Source organism: Pseudophryne corroboree, chromosome 1 (assembly GCF_028390025.1).
Source record: "Pseudophryne corroboree isolate aPseCor3 chromosome 1, aPseCor3.hap2, whole genome shotgun sequence".
Lineage (NCBI taxonomy): Eukaryota > Metazoa > Chordata > Amphibia > Anura > Myobatrachidae > Pseudophryne > Pseudophryne corroboree.
Genome location: NC_086444.1, coordinates 813,405,290 through 813,432,886, shown reverse-complemented (window position 1 = coordinate 813,432,886; position 27,597 = coordinate 813,405,290). Strand labels below are relative to the sequence as shown.

Below are 27,597 nucleotides of genomic sequence, written 5' to 3'. Positions count from 1 at the left end.
ATTTGACATGCACAACACGGTTTGTCATATATATGATTACATGTCCCTGCAGCCTTAATTATATTGGTAAAACAGAAACCATGTTTAAGGAGAGAATTGCTAAATCACAAAAGCGCCATAAAAAATGCTTTACTTAAAAAACACAGCGACCAACCAGTCGCCAAACATTTTTTAACAGCAGGTCATAATATTTCTATGCTCAAATATCGAATGATTGATCATGTGCCCCCAATGAAGAGAGGAGGTGATCGAGGCAAGGCTCTGTTACGACAGGAATCCAAATGGATTTACAGACTACACACCTTAACCCCGTTCGGTCTAAACGAACATTTGGGACTGAATTGCTTCATATAACACAGTATCCTTGTTGGTAACATTACAGAGACCACACAATGGGGGTAATTCAGAGTTGACTGCAGCAGCAAATTTGTTAGCAGTTTGGCAAAATCATGGGGGTCATTCCGAGTTGTTCGCTCGCAAGCTGCTTTTAGCAGATTTACTCACGCTAAGCCGCCGCCTACTGGGAGTGAATCTTAGCTTCTTAAAATTGCGAACGACGTATTCGCAATATTGCGATTACACCTCTCTTAGCAGTTTGAGTAGCTCCAGACTTACTTGGCATCTGCGATCAGTTCAGTGCTTGTCGTTCCTGGTTTGACGTCATAAACACACCCAGCGTTCGCCCAGACACTCCTCCGTTTCTCCAGCCACTCCCGCGTTTTTCCCAGAAACGGTAGCGTTTTTCCGCACACACCCATAAAACGGCCAGTTTCCGCCCAGTAACACCCACTTCCTGTCAATCACACTACGATCACCAGAACGATGAAAAAGCCGTGAGTAAAATTCCTAACTGCATAGCAAATTTACTTGGCGCAGTCGCACTGCGGACATTGCGCACTAAGCGGAAAATCGCTGCGATGCGAAAAAAATTACCAAGCGAACAACTCGGAATGACCCCCCATGTGCACTGCAGGTGTGGCAGATATAACATGTGCACAGTTAGATTTGGGTGGGTTATTTTGTTTCTGTTCAGTGTAAATACTGGCTGCTTTATTTTTGCACTGCAATGTAGATTTCAGTTTGAACACACCCCACCCAAATCTAACTCTCTCTGCACATGTTTTATCTGCTCCCCTGCAGTGCACATGGTTTTGCCCAACTGCTAACAAATTTGCTGCTGAGATCAACTCTGAATTAGGCCCAATGTTAGCAGATTGGGTAGATGTTGCAGGGTAATATGTAGGTGAACAGTTGTCATCACATTTGCCAATTTTCTCCAATAAACCTTTAAAAGAATACATTTGTATATTTAGTAGATACAGTTTAACAATCATAGTCCATATGGCCGATACACAATTGTTCAAGTGTTTCATTATTGTTGAAACTACACATGGGCAAAGGGTTCTCTAGTTGTATATTAGAGGAAAAACTACTTACTATTTGTAACATTAAATATGCAACTTTTCTATGTAGATGGTTCCCAGGTGGCTTATTAGTAACCCCTTTAGAGGTTTTTTTATACATGACACTTTCATTAGTTTACATATTTGTGCACAATCATTATACGTATTTAATGCTGATGTATGACACGTTTTATAATTCACTTTTTATTGTATATTTGTATTGCATCATGATTGAATAATATTCTGATGTATTGCTGATCTGTATTAAAATACCAGAACACATCCGTTTGTTACCACATCCGGCCTTTGGAGCAGGAGATTGAGCTTATTGACGTTTGTTACCTATTTAAACTCACTGTTGTCATTTCACCTGTATCCTGACGAAAGAGTTGAAGTAAAAAACTCTGAAACCTTGATCCACTATGGGGGAGTCTTCATGATTTTTATTCAGACGTTTGAGTGCCACCTTATGGTCTCTATATTTGTTCCGACTTTGAGCAGGAGTGCGGTAACTGGAAGGCATACTGGATATATATATATATATATATATATATATATATATATATATATATATATATGTGAGATTATGGCCCGCCTTGCTCCACCCCCATCCTAGTCCTGCCGTCTCTAAGGACGCCTAATCACCACCTAACATGGCCGCCGCAAAAATTTTATTGACCTCGTTGCCTTGCCATAATGGCCGGGGAGAGCGCTGTACACTGTGTCCTATCAGGGCTCTCTCCGGCTACTTGCATCCCTTGCTGTAAAAATCCAAAACACCGCTGAGCAGTTTGTAATCGCTATCCCAGGGGTGGGGAACCTTTGGCCTGTCAGCTGTTGTTGAGCTACACATACCAGAATGAATTGCTACAGTTTTGCTATTTGGCCATGATAAAACTGTTGCAGGGCATGCTGGGATGTGTAGTGCAACAAAATATGGAGTGCCGAGGGTTCCCCATCCCTGCTCTATCCGATGAGCTCTGCACCTCATCTGTCAGCAGCGTCTCTTGTGCCCTGCCGTTACCTCAGAACGCTGGACGTTTGATGAAGTTTGCAGCGTCCGCCACCTGTGATCTCCGCGTCTCTGGCGGCTATCACCTGTCTGGAGACGCTATGCACTGACACCCGCTGTAACTAACTCCAGTCAGGAGAGATGGTTGCGCAAGTTCAGGACGCCCTTGCTGCGCGCCCGCTACAGGGAAGGAGGGGGGATGCCTGTTCATACGCACTGCTGCTGGATTCTCAGGGTGATCAGCGGATCCCTTCCACCGGGATCTTGTTCACCAGTACGAGTATCTTAGTAGACCATGCTCCCTCCCTTATTGGGGTGGGATTAGGTCACTGCAATCTTAAAAAAAATAAAAATAATAATAATAATAATATTATTATTATCGTCACTCCCTGATGTGCTTCTACCTCCTCCCCGTGAAGGGGGAGGAGCCAGCTGTGCACTGCAATTATTTTACATATATTTTGCCACCTCCGGTCTCCATTCGTAACACCCCAGCTGTCTAGAGTTCCAGTGTCCCCTAGTGCATGACAGAGAAATAGTATAAACTAGCAAATAGCTTTTAGAACCAACACTAAAAATACAAAAGACAAGAGTAGAGAAATTAACGGAAAAAAATATATTTTATTTACACAAATGTCAGATTCCATGACATAATAAAATAATGAAAATTAAAATAATGAATTATAGACAGGTACACCAGCCTCAGACGATGCTCTTGACCATGCGCTCATACATCCTCAGGAATTAGCCAGATCACTTCTTCAGGAAATGCCATAAATCAACTGGAAGAGAAACATTAAGAAACTGAATTGTGTAGTTACAATATTTTACAAAGATGAAAAACTAAATTTCATATTAAAACAAATACTGGATGTCATCATTGTTCAGTACGCAGTACACAAACCAGCTTCAGGGTGAACCAACACTTACAGCCTGCAAGAGGATCAATTTATTTTACATTTATACAGAGCAGTGTTGAAGTCTCCGCCCATACTTCCAATGAACCTATTTTGTGCATCCAGTGCCTCATGGTGCACTTCAGCAGATGGCCATTTATAGGTGCACATCAAGGAATATTATATACTACTCACAGTGTGTGTACAGATGTGTCCTCATACATCGTGCCTCAATATGCCATGCAGCGGGAGATGAGTGAGCTGCCAGGTCCCGTGTAACTCCATTTTACTGAAAATGCGTCTTATTCACATCAATATGCAAATAGGATGCACAAGCAGACTCTGATTAAAATGATATGCAACATGTCTATAGTCTGTGTGTGTCTGCATCTGTATACAAAATAGTATGTTACAGTGTTTCTAGGAAAACACTAATGTACAATTTCGTTTGGAGATAAAGCCACGGTTGCACACAGAATATAGGCAAGCTACTTACCATTTAAATCGGCATAAGCTTCTTGTGCGTCTTATTCACATCATATTGCGAATAAGGAGCATTTTAATGGGAGAAAAAAAGTCACATGTAAAGACGCTCTGTTTAACATGTAGGGAGGCTAGATGTAAGTGGACACATCTGTATGTACAATTTCTCTCAACTGCAGATACATTGTTCCACAGTACATTATGTATTAAGTCCAATTTTTAGCAAACAAAAATATGAAAAAATAAATAAAAAATTATAAATAATAATAATAATAATAATAATAAAAAACATACTTTCAGATGATACTGGACTTGATTCTCCTGGAGAGGGAGCCTGCAACAAGAAAATAAATAAGCTACACCATGAATCTCTAGAGATTTCATGTGAGAGAATGCAAAAAATAAAAATGATATGGTGAAATTATACCCTGGTTTTTTTTAAGCTCTGTTGACCCACAACTGGAAGTCAGCAAGTATTTTAGCACTCTCACAAACGTTTGCATATATATTTTTTTTTTTTAATGCGTTGAAGTCTTTTGAAAGACACAAAATACACTGGCTAACTGCAGTCCTCAGAGCAAAACTGATTTTTGTGGTTTCCACACTGCCAGACTGCTCAAAGATGCTGCAAGTCTCTGCAAAGTAGGGAGAGATTTAGATGTTTATAAAGCAAACTGCCACATCGGCAAAATGGCGCCTTACATCAAACAGAAGCCATCAATGTGTAATGCAATGGTGTTATTATATAGCTGATGGTACGGATTCTGATCCGATCGCAGCAGCAAATTTGTTAGCTAATTGGCAAAACCATGTGCACTGCAGGGGAGGCAGATATAACATTTGCAGAGAGAGTAAGATTTGGGTGTGTTATACTGTTTCTGTGCAGGGTAAATACTGGCTGCTTTATTTTTATACTGCAATTTAGATTTCAGTTTGAACACACCCCACCCAAATCTAACTCTCTCTGCAAATGTTACATCTGCCCCACCTGCAGTGCACATGGTTTTGTCCATTAGCTAACAAATTTGCTGCTGCAACCACATCTGAATTTGGCCCCATGTGCACTGCAGAAGGGGAAGGGGGAAGGGGAGGGCAGATATAACATGTCTAGAGAGAGTTAGATTTAGGTGGGGTTTGTTCAAACTGAAATCTAAATTGCAGTGTAAAAAAAAAAAGCAGCCAGTATTTGCCCGGCACAGAAACAATACGACCTACCCAAATCTAACTCTCTCTGCAAATGTTATATCGGCCCCACCTGCAGTGCACATGGGCCCTCATTCCGAGTCGTTCGCTCGGTATATTTCATCGCATCGCAGTGAAATTCCGCTTAGTACGCATGCGCAATATTCGCACTGCGACTGCGCCAAGTAATTTAACAATGAAGATAGTATTTTTACTCACGGCTTTTTCTTCGCTCCGGCGATCGTAATGTGATTGACAGGAAATGGGTGTTACTGGGCGGAAACACGGCGTTTCAGGGGCGTGTGGTTAAAAACGCTACCGTTTCCGGAAAAAACGCAGGAGTGGCCGGAGAAACGGAGGAGTGTCTGGGCGAACGCTGGGTGTGTTTATGACGTCAAACCAGGAACGACAAGCACTGAACTGATCGCAGATGCCGAGTAAGTCTGAAGCTACTCTGAAACTGCTAAGTAGTTTGTAATCGCAATATTGCGAATACATCGGTCGCAATTTTAAGAAGCTAAGATTCACTCCCAGTAGGCGGCGGCTTAGCGTGTGTAACTCTGCTAAAATCGCCTTGCGAGCGATCAACTCGGAATGAGGGCCTTGGTTTTGCTGATTAGCTAACAAATTTGCTGCTGCGATCAGGTCTGAATTAGACCCACTGAGTGCTCTCTATACAACAAGAAATTAAGAACATGATAAACTTACCGCCTGGACTATTTCTGTGGCTTCCTTTTCACTGCAGCAAAAAGGGCTGTCACTAACCAACACATTCTTACTATAGGAAGAAAAACAATTTTATTAAAATAGAAGTTCTAATACGATTTTCCATTTTTGAAACTTTGAGACATAAAAAAAAAAAAAAATACATAACAAATAAAATTTGAATATGTACAGTATAAATTTTGTGTGTGTATATATATATATATATATATATATACACATACACACACACACACACACACACACACACATACATACACACACACACACACTGTACATACACAGACACACAGTAGCGGCCAAAATTGTGGAAACCTTTTGTAAGAGGCGCATTTTTTAAATTTATCAGCTTATGGGGTATATGCAATTGTGGTTGGATTCGACACAATTCGATAGTCGAATCCCGGCCGCCGGGACCCGAATTCGACATATTCAATAAAAAACGGATTCGACAGTCCCGCTGTCGAAAAACGGACCAATTGACGATAGTGTGCGTCCTGGATTCGACTTCATGGATGGCACAAAAGTGTTCAAAAAACCATGAAAAAAATTGCGTGGGGTCCCCCCTCCTAAGCATAACCAGCCTCGGGCTCTTTGAGTCGGTCCTGGTTGCAAAAATACGGGTAAAAAATGACAGGGGATCCCCCGTATTTTAACAACCAGCATCGGGCTCTGCGTCCGGTCCTGGTGCCAAAAATTAGGGGTACAAAACACGTAGGGGTCCCCTGTATTTTTAACACCAGCACCGGGCTCCACTAGTCAGAGAGATAATGCCACAGCCGGGGGACACTTTTATATAGGTCCCTGCGGCCGTGGCATTAAATCACTAACTAGTCACCCCTGGCCGGGGTACCCTGGAGGAGTGGGGACCCCTTAAATCAAGGGGACCCCCCTCCAGCCACCCAAGGGCCAGGGGTGAAGCCCGAGGCTGTCCCCCCATCCAAGGGCTGCGGATGGGAGGCTGATAGCCAAGTCTCAAAAAAAAATAAAAAATACTGTTTTTTGTAGCAGAATTACAAGTCCCAGCAAGCCTCCCCCGCAAGCTGGTATTTGGAGAACCACAAGTACCAGCATGCGGGGGGGGAAACGGGCCCGATGGTACCTGTAGTTCTACTACAAAAAAAATACCAAATAAAAACAGTACACACACACACCGTGACAGTATAACTTTATTACATACATGCACACCGACATACACACATACTTACCTATGTTGACATGAAGTGTCGGTCCCCTTCTCCACGTAGAATCCACGGGGTACCTGTAAATAAAATTATACTCAAGACTCCAGTGTAGATCGGTCCTCTTCAGGAGTTTGTAATCCACGTACTTGGCAAAATAAAAAAAACGCAAAACACAGACCACGCACTGAAAGGGGTCCCATGTTTACACATAGGACCCCTTTCCCCGACTGCCGGGACCCTCCGTGACTGCTGTCAAAGAGGGTCCCTTGAGCCAATCAGGGAGCGCCACGTCGTGGCTCTCTCCTGATTGGCTGTGCGCGTCTGAGCTGTCAGGCGGCGCACTCGAGATACAATGTAGCATATAGGCACTCCATTGTATCCAATGGTGGGAACTTTGCGGTCAGTGGTTGAGGTTACTCGCGGTCAACCGCTGACCGCAAAGTTCCCACCATTGAATATAATGGAGCGCCTATACGCTCCATTGTATCTCGAATGCGCCGCCTGACAGCTCAGACGCGCACAGCCAATCAGGAGAGTGCCACGATGTGGCGCTCCCTGATTGGCTCAAGGGACCCTCTTTGACAGCAGTCAAATATACTATAATATAAATAGATATGCTATTAGCAATCAAAAAAACACAAAAAATAAGATTTTAAACCTACCGGTAAATCTTTTTCTCGTAGTCCGTAGAGGATGCTGGGACTCCGTAAGGACCATGGGGATAGACGGGCTCCGCAGGAGACATGGGCACTTTAAGAAAGACTTTGACTCTGGGTGTGCACTGGCTCCTCCCTCTATGCCCCTCCTCCAGACCTCAGTTAGAGAAACTGTGCCCAGAGGAGACGGACAGTACAAGGAAAGGATTTTTGTAATCCAAGGGCAAGATTCATACCAGCCACACCAATCACACCGTATAACTTGTGATATACTACCCAGTTAACAGTATGAAAAACAACATAGCATCAGTCCAAGACCGATGAAACTATAACATAACCCTTATGTAAGCAATACTATATACAAGCCTTGCAGAAGTAGTCCGCACTTGGGACGGGCACCCAGCATCCTCTACGGACTACGAGAAAAAGATTTACCGGTAGGTTTAAAATCTTATTTTCTCTAACGTCCTAGAGGATGCTGGGACTCCGTAAGGACCATGGGGATTATACCAAAGCTCCCAAACGGGCGGGAGAGTGCGGATGACTCTGCAGCACCGATTGAGCAAACAGGAGGTCCTCCTCAGCCAGGGTATCAAACTTATAGAACTTTGCAAAGGTGTTTGACCCCGACCAAGTAGCAGCTCGGCACAGCTGTAGTGCCGAAACCCCTCGGGCAGCCGCCCAAGAAGAGCCCACCTTCCTAGTGGAATGGGCCTTAACCGATTTTGGTAATGGCAATCCTGCCGTAGAATGCGCCTGCTGAATCGTGTTACAGATCCAGTGAGCAATAGTCTGCTTTGAAGCAGGGCCGCCAACCTCGTTGGCTGCATACAGGACAAACAGTGCTTCTGTTTTTCTGATCCTAGCCGTTATGGCCATGTAAATTTTCAAAGCCCTGACCACATCAAGGGACTCGGAATCCTCCAAGTCACGCGTATCCACAGGCACGACAATAGGTTGGTTCATATGAAAGGACGAGACCACCTTAGGCAGGAATTGAGGACGGGTCCGCAATTCCGCTCTATCCATACGGAAAACCAGATAGGGGCTTTTAAGTGATAAAGCCGCCAATTCCGAAACTCGCCTAGCCGAAGCCAAGGCTAACAACATGACCACCTTCCAGGTGAGATATTTCAATTCCACTGTCTTAAGTGGTTCAAACCAATGTGACTTCAGGAAACTTAACACCACGTTAAGGTCCCAAGGCGCCACCGGAGGTACAAAAGAAGGCTGAATATGCAGTACTCCCTTCACAAAAGTCTGTACTGCAGGTAATGAGGCCAATTCCTTTTGAAAGAAAATGGATAAGGCCGAAATCTGAACTTTAATGGAGCCTAATTTTAGGCCCAAATTCACTCCAGTTTGTAGGAAGTGAAGAAAACGGCCCAGGTGGAATTCTTCCGTAGGAGCATTCCTGGCCTCACACCAAGAAACATATTTTCTCCATATTCGGTGATAATGATTAGATGTCACGTCCTTCCTAGCCTTTATTAGCGTAGAAATGACCTCATCCGGAATACCTTTTTCCGCTAGGATCCGGCGTTCAACCGCCATGCCGTCAAACGCAGCCGCGGTAAGTCTTGGAACAGACAGGGACCTTGTTGTAATAGGTCCTGCCTTAGAGGAAGAGGCCACGGATCTTCTGTGAGCATTTCTTGCAGATCCGGATACCAGGTCCTTCGTGGCCAATCTGGAACAATGAGAATTGTTCTCACTCCTCTTTTTCTGATTATCCCCAACACCTTGGGTATGAGAGGAAGAGGAGGAAACACATATACCGACTGGAACACCCACGGTGTCACTAGGGCGTCTACAGCTACCGCCTGAGGGTCTCTTGACCTGGCGCAATACCTTTGTAGCTTTTTGTTGAGACGGGATGCCATCATGTCTATTTGGGGTAGTCCCCACCGACATGCAATCTGCGCGAAGACTTCCTGATGAAGTCCCCACTCTCCCGGATGCAGATCGTGTCTGCTGAGGAAGTCTGCTTCCCAGTTGTCCACTCCCGGAATGAACACTGCTGACAGAGCGCTTACATGATTCTCCGCCCAGCAAAGAATTCTGGTGGCTTGCGCCATTGCCACTCTGCTCCTTGTGCCACCTTGGCGGTTTACATGAGCTACTGCGGTGATGTTGTCTGACTGGATCAGAACTGGTCGATTGCGAAGTAAGATCTCCGCTTGACGTAGGGCGTTGTATATGGCCCTTAGTTACAGGATGTTGATGTGAAGACAAGTCTCTTGACTTGACCAAAGTCCTTGGAAATTTCTTCCCTGTGTGACTGCTCCCCAAGCTCGGAGGCTCGCGTCCGTGGTCACCAGGATCCAGTCCTGAATGCCGAACCTGCGGCCCTCCAGAAGGTGAGCACTGTTTAGCCACCACAGGAGAGATACTCTGGCCCTGGGGGACAGAGTGATCCGCTGATGAAATTGCAGATGCGACCCGGACCATTTGTCCAATAGGTCCCATTGGAAGGCCCTTGCATGGAATCTGCCGTATGGAATAGCTTCGTATGTTGCCACCATCTTTCCCAGAACTTGAGTGCAATGATGTACTGACACTTGTTTTGGTTTCAACAGGTTCATGACTAGTCATGAGTTCCTGCGCTTTTTCCGTCGGAAGAAAAACCCTTTTCTGGTCTGTGTCCAGAATCATGCCCAAGAAGGGCAGACGAGTTGTAGGATTCAGCTGCGACTTTGGAATATTGAGAATCCAGCCGTGTCGCTGTAACACGTTCAGTGAAATTGATACGCTGCTCAGCAACTTCTCCCATGATCTCGCTTTTATGAGGAGATCGTCTAAGTACGGGATAATTGTGACACCCTGCTTGCGCAGGAGCACCATAATTTCCCCCATTACCTTGGTGAAAATTCTCGGGGCCGTGGAAAGCCCAAACGGCAACGTCTGAAATTGGTAATGACAATCCTGTACCGCAATCCTCAGGTACGCCTGATGAGGAGGATATATGGGGACATGCAGGTATGCATCTTTATGTCCAGAGATACCCAAAAATCTACCCCTTCTAGGCTGGCGATGACCGCCCTGTGCGATTCTATCTTGAACTTGAACCGTTTTAAGTAAAGGTTCAGGGATTTTAAATTTAAAATGGGTCTGACCGAACCGTCCGGTTTCGGAACCCCAAACAGAGTTGAGTAGTACCCCTGCCCTCTTTGAAGCAGGGGAACCTCTACCACCACTTGTTGCAGACACAATTTGTGAATCGCATGTAACACTATCTCCCTTTCCAGGGGTTGTTTCGGTAGGGCCGATTTGAAAAACCTGCGAGGAGGCACTTCTTCGAACTCCAGCTTGTAACCCTGGGAAACAATTTCTATTGCCCATGGATCCACCTGTGAGTGGACCCAGACGTGGCTGAACAGTCGAAGACGTGCCCCTACAGGAGCAGACTCCCCTCAGGGGAGCCCCAGCGTCATGTGGTGGATTTAGCAGAGGTCGGGAGGACTTCTGTTCCTGGGAACTAGCTGTGTTGTGCAGCTTTTTCCCTCTGCCCTTACCTCTGGCAAGAAAGGACGATCCACGTGCTCTCTTGCTTTTAATTGGAACGAAAGGACTGCATTTGATAATGAGGCGCTTTCTTAGATTGTGAGGGAATATATGGCAAAAAATTTGATTTACCTGCCGTAGCCATGGAGACGAGATCCGATAGGCCATCTCTGAACAATTCCTCACCCTTGTAAGGCAACAACTCCATATGCCTCTTTGAGTCGGCATCATCTGTCCACTGCCGGGTCCATAAGCCACGCCTAGCAGAAATAGACATAGCGTTTATCCTGGAACCCAGTAAACTAATGTCTCTTTGAGCATCTCTCATATATAAGACAGCATCTTTTATATGCCCTAGGGTCATTAAAATGGTATCCTTATCAAGAGTCTCAATATCCGCTGATAAGGAATCTGTCCATGCTGCTACAGCACTACAAACCTAGGCCGACGCAATAGCCGGTCTAAGTAACGTACCAGAATGTGTGTAAATAGACTTCAAGGTAACCTCCTGCTTGCGGTCAGCAGGATCCTTGAGGGTAGCCGTATCTTGGGATGGAAGCACTATCTAGCGTGTTAAAGCTTTGTCCACCCTAGGGGAGGATTCCCACCGTATTCTGTCCTGTGACGGGAAAGGATACACTAGAAGAATCCTTTTGGGAATCTGCAGTTTTTTGTCTGGAGTTTCCCACGCTTTTTCGCATAATTCGTTCAGCTCATGTGAGGAGGGAAAGGTGACCTCTGGTTTCTTTCCCTTAAACATGTGTACCCTCGTGTCAGAGACAAGGGGTTCCTCAGTGATATGCAAAAGATCTTTTATAGCGATAATCATATATCGAATACATTTAGCCACCCTTGGCTGCAATTTTGCATCTTCGTAGTCGACACTGGAGTCTGAGTCCGTGTCGGTATCTGTGTCAGCTATTTGGGATAGTGGGCGCTTCTGAGACCCCGAAGGTCCAGGCGACATTGGGACAGGCATGGGTTGACTCCCTGACTGTAACCCAGCTTCAGCTTTATCTAATCTTTTGTGCAATAAATTAACATTAGCACTCAAAACATTCCACATATCCATCCAGTCAGGTGTCGGCACTGCTGACGGAGACCTAGCATTCATACACTCCCCCTTAGATGAGCCTTCAATCTCAGACATGTCGACACACGCGTACCGACACACCGTACACACACACACAGGGAAGCCCTTTTCTGAAGACAGGTTCCCCACCAGGCCCTTTGGAGAGACCGAGAGAGAGTATGCCAGCACACACCCCAGCGCTATATAACCCAGGAAAAACACAGTATGTTCACCCAGTAGCGCTTTGTAATAATAAGATTTTATTTACCGGTAAATCTATTTCTCGTAGTCCGTAGTGGATGCTGGCGACTCCGTAAGGACCATGGGGAATAGACGGGCTCCGCAGGAGACTGGGCACTCTAAAGAAAGATTTAGTACTATCTGGTGTGCACTGGCTCCTCCCTCTATGCCCCTCCTCCAGACCTCAGTTAAGGAAACTGTGCCCGGAAGAGCAGACATTATAAGGAAAGGATTTTGGAATCCCGGGTAAGACTCATACCAGCCACACCAATCACACCGTATAACTTGTGATACACTTATCCAGTCAACAGTATGAACAACAACAGGGCATCAACAATGGATGCCAACATAACATAACCCATTATTAAGCAATAACTATATACACGTATTGCAGAAAGTCCGCACTAGGGACGGGCGCCCAGCATCCACTACAGACTACGAGAAATAGATTTACCGGTGAGTAAAATCTTATTTTCTCTAACGTCCTAGTGAATGCTGGGGACTCCGTAAGGACCATGGGGATTATACCAAAGCTCCCAAACGGGCGGGAGAGTGCGGATGACTCTGCAGCACCGAATGGGCAAACTCAAGGTCCTCCTCAGCCAGGGTATCAAACTTGTAGAATTTTGCAAATGTGTTTGAACCCGACCAAGTAGCAGCTCGGCAAAGCTGTAAAGCCGAGACCCCTCGGGCAGCCGCCCAAGAAGAGCCCACCTTCCTTGTGGGATGGGCTTTCACTGATTTTGGATGCGGCAATCCAGCCGCAGAATGAGCCTGCTGAATCGTGTTACAGATCCAGCGGGCAACGGTTTGCTTTGAAGCAGGAGCACCCAACTTGTTGGGGGCATACAGGATAAACAGCAAGTCAGTTTTCCTGACTCCAGCCGTTCTGGCTACATAAATCTTCAAAGCCCTGACTACATCTAGTAACCTGGAATCCTCCAAGTCACGAGTAGCCGCAGGCACTACAATAGGTTGGTTCAAATGAAAAGATGACACCAGCTTTGGCAGAAATTGGGGACGAGTCCGCAATTCTGCCCTGTCCATATGAAAAACCAGATAGGGGCTTTTACATGACAAAGCCGCCAATTCTGACACATGCCTAGCTGAAGCTAGGGCCAATAGCATGACCACCTTCCACGTGAGATACTTTAGCTCCATGGTCTTAAGTGGTTCAAACCAGTGGGATTTTAGGAAACCCAACACCACGTTGAGATCCCAAGGTGCCACTGGTGGCACAAAAGGGTGCTGAATATGCAGCACTCCCTTAACAAACGTCTGAACTTCAGGAAGAGACGCCAGTTCCTTTTGAAAGAAAATGGATAGGGCCGAAATCTGGACCTTTATGGATCCCAACTTCAAGCCCATAGTCACTCCAGACTGTAGAAAGTGCAGAAATCTGCCCAGTTGGAATTCCTCTGTAGGGGCCTTCCTGGCCTCACACCAAGCAACATATTTTCGCCATATGCGGTGATAATGCTTTGCCGTCACGTCCTTCCTAGCCTTTATCAGCGTAGGAATAACTTCCTCCGGAATGGCTCTTTCCGCTAGGATCCGGCGTTCAACCGCCATGCCGTCAAACGCAGCCGCGGTAAGTCTTGGAACAGGCAGGGCCCCTGTTGCAACAGGTCCTGTCTGAGAGGCAGAGGCCATGGGTCCTCTGTGAGCATTTCTTGCAGTTCCGGGTACCAAGGCCTTCTTGGCCAATCCGGAACAATGAGTATTGTTCTCACTCCTCTTCTTCTTACGATTCTCAGCACCTTGGGTATGAGAGGAAGAGGAGGAAACACATAGACCGACTGGAACACCCACGGTGTTACCAGGGCGTCCACAGCTATCGCCTGAGGGTCTCTTGACCTGGCGCAATACCGTTGTAGCTTTTTGTTGAGACGGGACGCCATCATGTCTACTTGTGGCAGTTCCCATCGATTTGTAATCTGAATGAAGACTTCGTGATGAAGTCCCCACTCTCCCGGGTGAAGGTCGTGCCTGCTGAGGAAGTCTGCTTCCCAGTTGTCCACCCCCGGAATGAATACTGCTGACAGTGCTTGGACGTGATTCTCCGCCCACCGAAGAATCCTGGTGGCTTCCGCCATCGCGACTCTGCTTCTTGTTGTCTGACTGAATCAGCACCGGTTGGTTGCGAAGCAGGGGCTCCGCTTGACTCAGGGCGCTGAATATGGCCCTTAGTTCCAGGATATTTATGTGCAGACAAGCCTCCTGACTTGACCACAACCCTTGGAAGTTTCTTCCCTGAGTGACTGCCCCCTACCCTCGGAGGCTCGCATCCGTGGTCACCAGGACCTAGTCCTGTATGCCGATCCTGCGGCCCTCGAGAAGGTGAGCACTCTGAAGCCACCACAGAAGAGACACCCTGGCCCTGGGGGACAGGGTGATCAGCCGATGCATCTGAAGATGCGATCCGGACCATTTGTCCAACAGATCCCATTGAAAGACCCTCGCATGGAACCTGCCGAAGGGAATGGCTTCGTACGATGCCACCATATTTCCCAGGACTCGCGTGCAGTGATGCACCGACACCTGTTTCGGTTTTAAGAGGTCTCTGACTAGAGTCACAAGCTCTTGAGCCTTCTCCGTCGGGTGAAGCACCTTCTTCTGGTCTGTGTCCAGAATCATGCCCAGAAAGGGCAGACGCGTCGTAGGAATCAGCTGCGACTTTGGGATATTCAGAAGCCAGCCATGCTGTTGCAACACTTCCTGAGAGTGCGCTACGTTGATCTGCAACTGCTCCCTCGACCTCGCCTTTATGAGGAGATCGTCCAAGTATGGGATAACTGTGACTCCTTGCTTTCTCAGGATCACCATCATTTCTGCCATTACCTTGGTAAATATTCTCGGTGCCGTGGAGAGCCCAAACGGCAACATCTGGAATTGGTAATGACAGTCCTGTACCACAAATCTGAGGTACTCCTGATGAGGCGGATAAATGGGGACATGCAAGTAAGCATCCTTGATGTCCAGAGATACCATAAAATCCCCCTCTTCCAGGCTTGCAATGACCGCTCTGAGCGATTCCATTTTGAACTTGAATCTTTTCAGATAAATGTTCAGGGACTTTAAATTTAATATAGGTCTGACCGAACCGTCCGGTTTCGGTACCACAAACATTGTGGAATAGTATCCCTTTCCCTGTTGAAGGGGAACCTTTACCACCACCTGCTGGAGAAATAGCTTGTGAATTGCCGCTACCACTACTTCCCTTTCTATGGGGGAAGCTGGCAGGGCCGATTTTAGGTAACGTTGAGGGGGCATCACCTCGAATTCCAGTTGTATCCCTGAGACACAATCTGTATAGCCCAGGGATCCACCTGTGAGCGAACCCACTGGTGGCTGAAATGTCGGAGACGCGCCCCCACCGCTCCTGGCTCCACCTGTGGTGCCCCAGCGTCATGCGGTGGATTTAGTGGAAGCCGGGGAGGACTTCTGTTCCTGGGTACTAGCTGTAAGGTGCAGCTTTTTTCCTCTACCCCTGCCTCTAGCAAGAAAGGAAGCACCTCTGACCTTCTTGCTTCTTTGTGCGCGAAAGGACTTCATTTGGTAATACGGTGCTTTCTTAGGTTGTGAGGGAATATATGGCAAAAAGTTTGACTTCCCAGCAGTAGCTGTGGAAACCAGGTCCGAGAGACCGTCCCCAAGCAATTCCTCACCCTTGTAAGGTAACACCTCCATGTGTTTTTTGGAGTCGGCATCATCTGTCCACTGCCGAGTCCACAGGACCCTCCTGGCAGAAATTGACATTGCATTAATTCTAGAGCCCAGTAGGCAAATGTCCCTCTGGGCATCCCTCATATATAGGACAGTGTCTTTTATATGCCCCAGGGTCAGCATAATGGTATCCCTGTCCAAGGTATCCATTTCCTCAGACAGATTATCTGTCCACGCTGCTACAGCACTACACATCCACGCCGACGCAATTGCCGGCCTCAGTAGAGTCCCTGAATGTGTATAAACAGATTTCAGGAAACTTTCCTGCTTTCTATCTGCAGGATCCTTTAGGGTGGCCGTATCCTGCGACGGCAGGGCTACCTGCTTAGATAAGCGTGTGAGAGCTTTATCTACCCTAGGGGAGGATTCCCAGCGCACCCTGTCCTCTGGCGGGAAAGGGTACGCCATAAGTAACCTTTTGGAAATCAGGACTTTCTTATCTGGGGAATCCCACGCTCTTTCACATAACTCATTTAACTCATGTGAAGAGGGAAAAGTAACCTCTTGCTTTTTCTCCCCATTCATATAAACCCTCTTGTCAGGGACAGGGTTTACCTCTAATATGTGTAAAACATCCTTCATCGCTATAATCAGGTAACGTATAGCTTTTGTCATTTTCGGTTGCAATTTTGCATCATCGTCGTCGACACTGGAGTCAGAATCCGTGTCGACATCTGTGTCAACCATTTTGGATAGTGGGCGCTTTTGAGACCCTGAGGGCCTCTGCGCTGTAGGATCAGGCATGGATTGAGACCCTGACTGGCCCGAGGTGGTATCAGCTTTATCCAACCTTTTATGTAAGGAGTTTACATTATTATTTAACACCTTCCACATATCCATCCAATCAGGTGTCGGCACCGTCGGCGGCGACACGTCAGTCAACTGCACTTGCTCTGCCTCCACATAGCCCTCTTCGTCAAACATGTCGACACACGCGTACCGACACACCACACACACAGGGGAAGCTCTAAATGAGGACAGGACCCCTACAAGGCCTTTTGGAGAGACAGAGAGAGAGTATGCCAGCACACACCCCAGCGCTATATAACCCAGGGATTACACAGTAACTTAGTGTTTACCCAGTAGCTGCTGTATTATGATTAATGCGCCTAAATTTATGTGCCCCCCCTCTCTTTTTCACCCTTCTACCGTGATTCTGCAGGGGAGAGCCTGGGGAGCTTCCTCTCAGCGGAGCTGTGGAAGGAAAATGGCGCTGGTGAGTGCTGAGGAAGAAGGCCCCGCCCCCTCAGCAGCGGGCTTCTGTCCCGCGATTTTTTGTAAAATAAATGGCAGGGGCTCATACATATAACAGTGTCCAACTGTCTATATGCAGCTTTCGCCAGGAGGTATCAATTGCTGCCCAGGGCGCCCCCCCTGCGCCCTGCACCCTACAGTGACCGGAGTGTGTGGGTTAGTGTGGGCGCAATGGCGCACAGCTGCAGTGCTGTGCACTACCTCATGTGAAGACAGGAGTCTTCTGCCGCCGATTTCGATGTCTTCTCCGCTTCTGCCGGCTTCTGTCTTCTGGCTCTGCGAGGGGGACGGCGGCGCGGCTCCGGGAACGGACGACAAGGTCAGGTCCTGTGTTCGATCCCTCTGGAGCTAATGGTGTCCAGTAGCCTAAGAAGCGCAACCTAGCCGCAGTTAGTAGGTTTGCTTCTCTCCCCTCAGTCCCACGTAGCAGAGAGTCTGTTGCCAGCAGAAGCTCTCTGAAAATAAAAAACCTAACTAAAATACTTTCTTATTAGCAAGCTCAGGAGAGCTCACTAAAAGCACCCAGCTCTGTCCGGGCACAGATTCTAACTGAGGTCTGGAGGAGGGGTATAGAGGGAGGAGCCAGTGCACACCAGATAGTACTAAATCTTTCTTTAGAGTGCCCAGTCTCCTACGGAGCCCGTCTATTCCCCATGGTCCTTACGGAGTCCCCAGCATCCACTAGGACATTAGAGAAATGTATTTGCGCCAATTATGTGCCCCCCTCTACTTAAAAATCCTCTTTCACCATGTGTCAAGCAGGGGAGAGTCCGGGGAGCTTCCTCTCAGCGGTGCTGTGGAGAAAAAATGGCGCTGGTGAGTGCTGAGGGAGAAGCCCTGCACCCTCGGCGGCGAGCTTCTGTCCAGCTCAAAATAACTAAAATTATGGCGGGGGCTCTCTATATACATGTACAGTGCCCAGCTGTACATGTATATACACTTATATGCCATAGAAGAGGTTTAAATTGCTGCCCAAGGCGCCCCTCCCCCTGCGCCCTTACAGTGACCGGAGTATGTGAGGGGAATGGGAGCAATGGCGCACAGCTGCAGTGCTGCACGTTACCTCCGTGAAGATTCTGAAGTCTTCTGCCGCCTGTGATGATCTTTTCCTCACATACTTACCCGGCTTCTATCTTCCGGCTCTGCGAGGACGGCGGCGGCGCGGCTCTAGGACGGACGGCGAGGGTGAGACCTGCGTACCAATCCCTCTGGAGCTAATGGTGTCCAGTAGCCTAAGAAACAGAGCCCTGAAACTCAGAGAAGTGGTTCTGTTTCTCTCTCCTCAGTCCCTCGATGCAGGGAGTCTGTTGCCAGCAGGCTCCCTGAAAATAAAAAACCTAACAAAATTGCTTTCTTACCGGAAACTCAGGAGAGCTCCTGAAATGCACCCAGCTCCTCTGGGCACAGTATCAAACTGAGGTCTGGAGGAGGGGCATAGAGGGAGGAGCTAGTGCATACCCAGAGTCAAAGTCTTTCTTAAAGTGCCCATGTCTCCTGCGGAGCCCGTCTATCCACATGGTCCTTACGGAGTCCCAGCATCCTCTAGGACATTACAGAAAGACCCATGTTTTTAACATTTTTTATTAGATCACGACAGCAAAATGAGGCGGACTGAAACTGACGAAATGACTGTCGAAAAGCACTGTTGTCGAATAGACATTCTTCAATTGAATATACTTTTGTCGAAAAGCCGCAATTTTACCATTGCAGACATGTCGAATTTTAGAAATGTCGATTTGCCAAAAGTCGAATCTGAAACGGCAGGTTTTTTGTCGAAAAGTACTGTATTGCATTGTCGAATCCACTTCGACAGGTTTTTTTTGTCGAAAATGCCCCGTTTTTCGACTTTTGCAGCAATTCGACCGCAATTGCATATGGCCCTAAAGCACTAAAATATTTTTGTATTATACTAAAAGCACACATCATTACAGTGGCAATTTTATTTAGAACACAGGGGGTCATTCCGAGTTCGCTCGTTGCCGATTTTCGCTATATTGCGATTAGTCGCTTACTGCGCATGCGCAAGGTTCGCAGAGCGCATGCGCTTAGTTATTTTACACAAAAGTTAGGTATTTTACTCACGGCATAACGAGAATTTTTTATTCGTTCTGGTGATCGGAGTGTGATTGACAGGAAGTGGGTGTTTCTGGGCGGAAACTGGCCATTTTCTGGGAGTGTGCGAAAAAACGCTAGCGTTTCTGGGAAAAACGCGGGAGTATCTGAAGAAACGGGAGAGTGTCTGGCCGAACGCTGGGTGTGTTTGTGACGTCAAACCAGGAACGAAACTGACTGAACTGATCGCAATGTAGGAGTAAGTCTCGAGCTACTCAGAAACTGCTAAGAAATTTCTATTCGCAATTCTGCTAACCTTTCGTTCGCAATTCTGCTAAGCTAAGATACACTCCCAGAGGGCGGTGGCTTAGCGTGTGCAATGCTGCTAAAAGCAGCTAGCGAGCGAACAACTCGGAATGAGGGCCTTAATACAATGAACTTTAGAACACAATTTAACATTTTGATAACAGTTATACGTACTGAACTATAGAAAAGTAAATTTTAGTGTTGGACAATATTCATTAGTTCTTTGTTGGGAAGCCTTTTGCTGCAGTTACATACTGTACCTCCCAACATTGGTGGCCAGTGGGTCGGGACCTTTGGCGTTCCGAAAGAGTGCCTGCAACAGAAAAGGGGTGGAGCACAGGGAAAATGGGCAGAGCCTTGTGTCACTCCCTTTTCCGTCACTGTGGGGGAATGCCCAGCACTCTGTTATGCTGGGCTGCCCCCAGGCTCTCTCTGCACTGAGTATAGATGCTGTGTGCATGCGCACAGCGTCTATTCACACGCTGCTTACCCACTGCTCTGCATAGTTTGTGCTCCCCCCAACTGCGGGACACTGATGTATTTGCTACTATTTAAAGTGACATTGATCACATAAATTTGTCCCACACCTTTTGCTGTCATACATCCCCACAGTATAACATTAACTGGCAGAGCCGTAACTAGGTGTGTGTAGAAGGTGCATTGCCCACAGCGCACTTGCCCTGTGGGCGCACCTTCTACATACACCCAGAGTGGCCCATATCCCTCCCGCTGACGGCCGCCCTTCCGCTCCCCTGTACTTGCCGCCCGCCGCAGCACCAAGCTCCGCCAGCTGGAGCCTCTGCCGCTGTGTATAGTCAGCGGCAGCAATGCACAGTTTGTCCCCCCTGTGCTGCTGCGCTCCCGAGTCCCGCCCCTCTCTGTGAAGTGTAGTGTTCTGTACAGGAGCAGGCGGGACTCGGGAGCGCAGCAGCACTGGGGGAAAAAAACGTCTTGTCATGTAAGCGCCTACAGTCACTACACTACACTACACTTGCGCTGGAGACGCTGTGGAAGAGCCGCCAGAGAATAGTGTCTGGTCTCTGCTGGGGGAAGCGCCACAGGACTAACGGTAGGGAACTCCTCTCCGCTCCATTCTCGAGCTGGGCTGGCCGGGTGAGGCAGTGATTGCCTCATGAGTCACTCACACTGCAGGTGGAGAAGGGGAGTGGGGGGCTTTAACAAATGATGCTTGCCAGGTGAGCCCTCTCTAACCCGGTATCCTGGGGAAGGGGAGGGTGGGGGGGGGTTTGGGAGCAGCATCTATGATAAGCCGCCTCTATGGTAAGCTATGGTGGCTTATTTACTTTAATTAATTATAGTGGCTGTTTTCCATTTTTATGTGAAAGAGGTGTGTGTAAAAAGGGGGACGCTGTCTGCCATAACGTGTAAAAAACGGGACGCGGTCTGCCGTAATGTGTAAAAAGGGGGACGATGTCTTCCGTAATGCGTAAAAAGGGGGGCGCTGTCTGCCATAATGTGTAAAAAAGGGGATGCCGTCTGCCGTAATGTGTAAAAATAAGATTTTAATACCTACCGGTAAATCCTTTTCTCTTAGTCCGTAGTGGATGCTGGGGACTCCGTAAGGACCATGGGGTATAGACGGGATCCGCAGGAGACATGGGCACACTATAAGACTTTGAATGGGTGTGAACTGGCTCCTCCCTCTATGCCCCTCCTCCAGACTCCAGTTAGAGAACTGTGCCCAGGTAGACGGACATTTCGAGGAAAGAATTTGTTTAAACACGGTGACATACCACGGTGTCATTCCAGCTCACACCTCGAACATACAGCAGAGCGTGGCATTCAATAGAACACCAGCCAACGGCATGAAAAATACACAGCCACATGCTGAGAGAATATGTAACACAACCTGTGTGTCAACACAACCAATAATAAGATACCACATGCCATGGCATGAACAACGTCAGCAACAGCCTGACAGAAAAGAAACACCACAAGAATGTAACCATAACTAATAACTGCAGACAGTACGCACTGGGACGGGCGCCCAGCATCCTCTACGGACTAAGAGAAAAGGATTTACTGGTAGGTATTAAAATCCTATTTTCTCATACGTCCTAGAGGATGCTGGGGACTCCGTAAGGACCATGGGGTTTATACCAAAGCTCCAGACCGGGCGGGAGTGTGGACGACTCTGCAGCACAGATTGAGCAACATGAGGTCCCCATCAGCCAGGGTATCAAAGTGTTTGAACCCGACCAAGTAGGCGCTCGGCAAAATTGAACCGCCGAGACTCCTCGGGCATCCGCAAGAAGAGCCCATCTTCCTAGTAGAATGGGTCTCCACCGACTTCGGTAACGGCAATCCAGCCGTAGAACGAGCACGCCGAATCGTATCACAGATCCAGCGTGTAACAGACTGCATAGACGCAGGTGCCCCAATCATGCTGGGAGCATACCGGACAAACAGAGCCTCTTGTTTACCCAATCTGAGCCAAATTGGCGACCTAAATATTCAAAGCCCTGACTACATCGAGAGACTTTGAATCAGCTAATGCCTAAGTAACCACAGGCAGCAAAATAGGCTGGTATCTGCGAAACCCAGAAACCACTTTTGGCAGAACTATTATCCGAGTTCTCAATTCCGCTCTATCCACATGGAAGATCAAATAGGGGCTCTTGTGAAACAAAGCCGCTACTTCCGACACCCGCTTTGCGGACCCCAAAGTCAATAGCATGACCACTTTCCAAGAGAGAAATTTTAACACAACCTTTCACAAAGGTTCCAATCAGTGTGACACAAGAAAACGCAACACCACGTCAAGGTCCCATGGTGCCAATGGGGACACTAATGGAGGTTGGATGCGCAGTACTCCTTTCACGAAAGTCTGAAAATGGTGGCCAATTCTTTTTTTTTTTCTGAAAGAAATTTTATAAGGCCAAAATTGCACTGAAATGGAGCCTAACTTTAGGCCTGCATCCACACCTTCTTGCAAAGAATGGAGAAGAACGACCCAGCTGAAAGTCTTCCGAAGGAGCTTTCTTGGATTCACACAAAGACACATATTTACGCCAAGTACGGTGGTAAGGCTTTGCCGTTACTTCTTTTCTAGCCTGAAGAAGTGTGGAAATGACTTCACTGGGAATACCCTTTCGGGCTAGGATATGGCGTTCAACCTCCACGCCGTCAAACGCATCCGCGGTAAGTCTTGATACACGCCTGGATCTTGCTGTAACAGTTCCTCACATAGAGGAAGAGGCCAGGGATCTTCTATGAGTAAATCTTGAAGAACTGGATACCAAGCCCTCCCTGGCTAGACCGGAACAATGAGGATCGCTTGAACCTTTGTTCTTCTTACGTTTATCACCTTCAGAAAGAGTGAAAGCGGAGGGGACACATAGACCAACTGAAAACACCCAAAGTGTCACGAGGGCGTCCACTGCTATAGCTTGAGTGTCCCCTGACCTGGAAAAACATCAATCAGGTCTCTCGTTTAGGCGAGACTCCAACATGTCCAATTGAGGCACTCCTCAAAGACTTGTCACTTCTGTGAAAACTTCTCGATGACGACTGTATTTCTCCCGGATGGAGATCGCGTCTGCAGAGGAAATCTATTTCTCCGTCATTTACATCCAGAACGAAGACTGCTAATATAGCGTCCACCTGTCTTTCCACCCAGCGGAAAAACTTTTGCGGCTTCTGCCATTGCTGCTTTTCTCCTTGTTCCGCTCTAGCGGCTGACTTACGCCACTGCTGTCAAGTCGTCCAACAGAATTAACACGGGCAAAACACGAAGAATATGTTCGTTGAAAATAGCTCTTAATTCAAGAAAGCTTACTGCAGACAAGCTTCCCAGCTTGACCTTTTCCTCTGGAAATACTTCCCTTGCAAAGACTGCTCCCCAGCCTCGGAGATCTGCATGCATGGACACCAGGATCCAATCCTGGATCCCGAACCTTCGTCCCTCTAGGAGGTGAGAACTGTGCAGACACCACAGGAGCGATATCCTGGCCATCAGGATTATATTCCGGTGCATGTGTAGGTGAGACCCGGACCACATTTCCAACTGGTCCTGTGAAAACCACTCTGGCATTTGACCTGCTCACCGAAAAGCCCTCGAAGGCCGCACCCATCTTCTTAATCAACTGAACATATTGATGGAATGTCACTGCAAATCTAATCTGACTCTGGATCCTCAGACCTCTTTCCACAGGAAAACACAGAACCTCAACCTTTCAGTATCTACTCTGATACCCACCTCCGACATCTGCGTCGTTGGGAACAACAGCCATTCCCTGTGTTGAAGAACAGTCAGAGAGAAACAACGATTTGCATCACTTGTTTCTTGACCTCGCCGTAATCAGGAGGGTGTCTCAGTACAGAACAACAATGGCTCTTACTATTGAAAGAAAACCATCATCTGCCATCACTCCGGTGAAATGGCAAAGACAATCCTGGATACCAACCCAGGTAAGCTGAATGCGAAGAAAAAACGCATTTAAACCCCTTTCTACCTTTACGTGCTGGAGCTCCCTGGCCTGAGAGATTCCATTCTGTAGTTCAACTTCGTAAGTAGAAATGTAGGGTTTTTTTTTTTTGTTTTTTTTTTTTTTTTAACAGGGACAGCAGGACCATGTCCTGAACCAGAGGGGAATCGGTAAGATCTATTTGAAAACAGTGAGGGGAATCATCTGTAAACTCCAGTATGTTCCCCTTTTGATTCTATTATTAACTCACAGGTCCAAGTACCTTCCCGGACTGACTGAAGAGTATTAGACGAGTTCCCACCGGTGTGTGCTCCAGCCAGATAGACCCAGCGACACACGGTGGACGTGGTAGAAACAGTATACGATATCAGCTTCTGCGAACCTAACAAGGCTGCAGAACTCTCACCGTTTCACCTTCCACGATCTGCACAGAAAGGGAAAAAAAAAAAAATAAGAATTTACTTACCAATAATTCTATTTCTCGTAGTCCGTAGTGGATGCTGGGAACTCCGTAAGGACCATGGGGAATAGCGGCTCCGCAGGAGACTGGGCACAAAAGTAAAAGCTTTAGGACTACCTGGTGTGCACTGGCTCCTCCCCCTATGACCCTCCTCCAAGCCTCAGTTAGGATACTGTGCCCGGACGAGCGTACACAATAAGGAAGGATATTGAATCCCGGGTAAGACTCATACCAGCCACACCAATCACACCGTACAACCTGTGATCTGAACCCAGTTAACAGCATGATAACAGAGGAGCCTCTGAAAAGATGGCTCACAACAATAACCCGATTTTTGTAACAATAACTATGTACAAGTATTGCAGACAATCCGCACTTGGGATGGGCGCCCAGCATCCACTACGGACTACGAGAAATAGAATTATCGGTAAGTAAATTCTTATTTTCTCTGACGTCCTAGTGGATGCTGGGAACTCCGTAAGGACCATGGGGATTATACCAAAGCTCCCAAACGGGCGGGAGAGTGCGGATGACTCTGCAGCACCGAATGAGAGAACTCCAGGTCCTCCTCAGCCAGGGTATCAAATTTGTAGAATTTAGCAAACGTGTTTGCCCCTGACCAAGTAGCTGCTCGGCAAAGTTGTAAAGCCGAGACCCCTCGGGCAGCCGCCCAAGATGAGCCCCTTCCTTGTGGAATGGGCTTTTACAGATTTTGGCTGTGGCAGGCCTGCCACAGAATGTGCAAGCTGAATTGTACTACAAATCCAACGAGCAATAGTGTGCTTAGAAGCAGGAGCACCCAGCTTGTTGGGTGCATACAGGATAAACAGCGAGTCATATTTTCTGACTCCAGCCGTCCTGGAAACATATATTTTCAGGGCCCTGACTACGTCCAGCAACTTGGTATCCTCCAAGTCCCTAGTAGCCGCAGGTACCACAATAGGCTGGTTCAAGTGAAACGCTGAAACCACCTTAGGGAGAACTTGAGGACGAGTCCTCAATTCCACCCTGTCTGAATGGAAGATCAGATAAGGGCTTTTACAGGATAAAGCCCGCCAATTCTGACACGTGCCTGGCCGAGGCCAGGGCCAACAACATGACCACTTTCCATGTGAGATATTTTAACTCCACAGATTCAAGTGGTTCAAACCAATGTGACTTTAGGAACCCCAAAACTACATTGAGATCCCAAGGTGCCACTGGAGGCACAAAAGGAGGCTGTATATGCAGTACCTCTTTTACAAACGTCTGAACTTCAGGAACTGAAGCTAGTTCTTTCTGGAAGAAAATTGACAGGGACGAAATTTGAACCTTAATGGACCCCAATTTTAGGCCCATAGACACTCCTGTTTACAGGAAATGCAGGAATCGACCTAGTTGAAAATTCCTCCATCAGGGCCTTACTGGCCTCGCACCCCGCAACATATTTTCGCCAAATGCGGTGATAATGCTTTGCGGTTACATCCTTCCTGGCTTGATCAGGGTAGGGATGACTTCATCCGGAATGCCTTTTTCCTTCAGGATCCGGCGTTCAACCGCCCTGCCGTCAAACGCAGCCGCGGTAAGTCTTGGAATAGACAGGGTCCTTGCTGGAGCAGGTCCCTTCTTAGAGGTAGAGGCCACGGGTCCTCCGTGAGCATCTCTTGAAGTTCCGGGTACCAAGTCCTTCTTGGCCAATCCGGAGCCACGAGTATAGTTCTTACTCCCCTCCGTCTTATAATTCTCAGTACTTTTGGTATGAGAGGAAGAGGAGGGAACACATACACTGACTGGTACACCCACGGTGTTACCAGAGCGTCCACAGCTATTGCCTGAGGGTCCCTTGACCTGGCGCAATACCTGTCCAATTTTTTGTTTAGGCGGGACGCCATCATGTCCACCTTTGGTTTTTCCCAATGGTTTACAATCATGTGGAAGACTTCTGGGTGAAGTCCCCACTCTCCCGGGTGGAGGTCGTTCCTGCTGAGGAAGTCTGCTTCCCAGTTGTCCACTCCCGGAATGAACACTGCTGACAGTGCTATCACATGATTTTCCGCCCAGCGAAAAATCCTTGCAGCTTCTGCCATTGCCCTCCTGCTTCTTGTGCCGCCCTGTCTGTTTACGTGGGCGACTGCCGTGATGTTGTCCGACTGGATCAGCACCGGCTGACCTTGAAGCAGAGGTCTTGCTTGGCTTAGGGCATTGTAAATGGCCCTTAGCTCCAAATATTTATGTTTCCAGGCTTGACCACAAGCCCTGGAAATTTCTTCCCTGTGTGACTGCTCTCCAGCCTCGCAGGCTGGCATCCGTGGTCACCAGGACCCAGTCCTGAATGCCGAATCTGCGGCCCTCTAGAAGATGAGCACTCTGCAACCACCACAGGAGAGACACCCTTGTCTTGGTGACAGGGTTAGCTGCTGATGCATCTGAAGATGCGATCCGGACCATTTGTCCAGCAGGTCCCACTGGAAAGTTCTTGCGTGGAATCTGCCGAATGGAATTGCTTCGTAGGAAGCTACCATTTTTCCCAGGACCCTTGTGCACTGATGCACTGACACTTGGCCTGGTTTTAGGAGGTTTCTGACTAGTTCGGATAACTCCCTGGCTTTCTCCTCCGGGAGAAAACACATTTTTCTGGACTGTGTCCAGGATCATCCCTAGGAATAGAAGGGGTGTCGTCAGGATCAGCTGCGATTTTGGAATATTGAGAATCCAACCGTGCTACCGCAGCACTATCTGAGATAGTGCTACCCCGACTTCCAACTGTTCCCTGGAACTTGCCCTTATCAGGAGATCGTCCAAGTAAGGGATAACTAAAAACTCCCTTCTTTCGAAGGAGGATCATCATTTCGGCCATTACCTTGGTAAAGACCCGTGGTGCTGTGGACAATCCAAACGGCAGCGTCTGAAACAGATAGTGACAGTTTTGTACCACAAACCTGAGGTACCCTTGGAGAAGGGTAAATTGGGACATGTAGGTAAGCATCTTTGATGTCCAGAGAGACCATATAGTCCCC

General features: G+C 47.6%; 1 protein-coding gene across 1 annotated transcript in view; it reads right to left on the bottom strand.

Moving 5' to 3' along the window:
- Window positions 1-3,016: 3,016 nt before the first annotated feature.
- PPA2 (inorganic pyrophosphatase 2) overlaps window positions 3,017-27,597 on the bottom strand; it is a 113,166-nt gene continuing 88,585 nt past the window's right edge. Inside the window, exons 10-12 of the mRNA XM_063919340.1 lie at window positions 5,685-5,754; window positions 4,089-4,128; window positions 3,017-3,197 (exon numbers count right to left, since the gene is read on the bottom strand). Coding sequence (XP_063775410.1) covers window positions 3,169-3,197; window positions 4,089-4,128; window positions 5,685-5,754 — 139 coding nt within the window. The 3' untranslated portion in view covers window positions 3,017-3,168. The remainder of the gene's footprint in view (window positions 3,198-4,088; window positions 4,129-5,684; window positions 5,755-27,597) is intronic.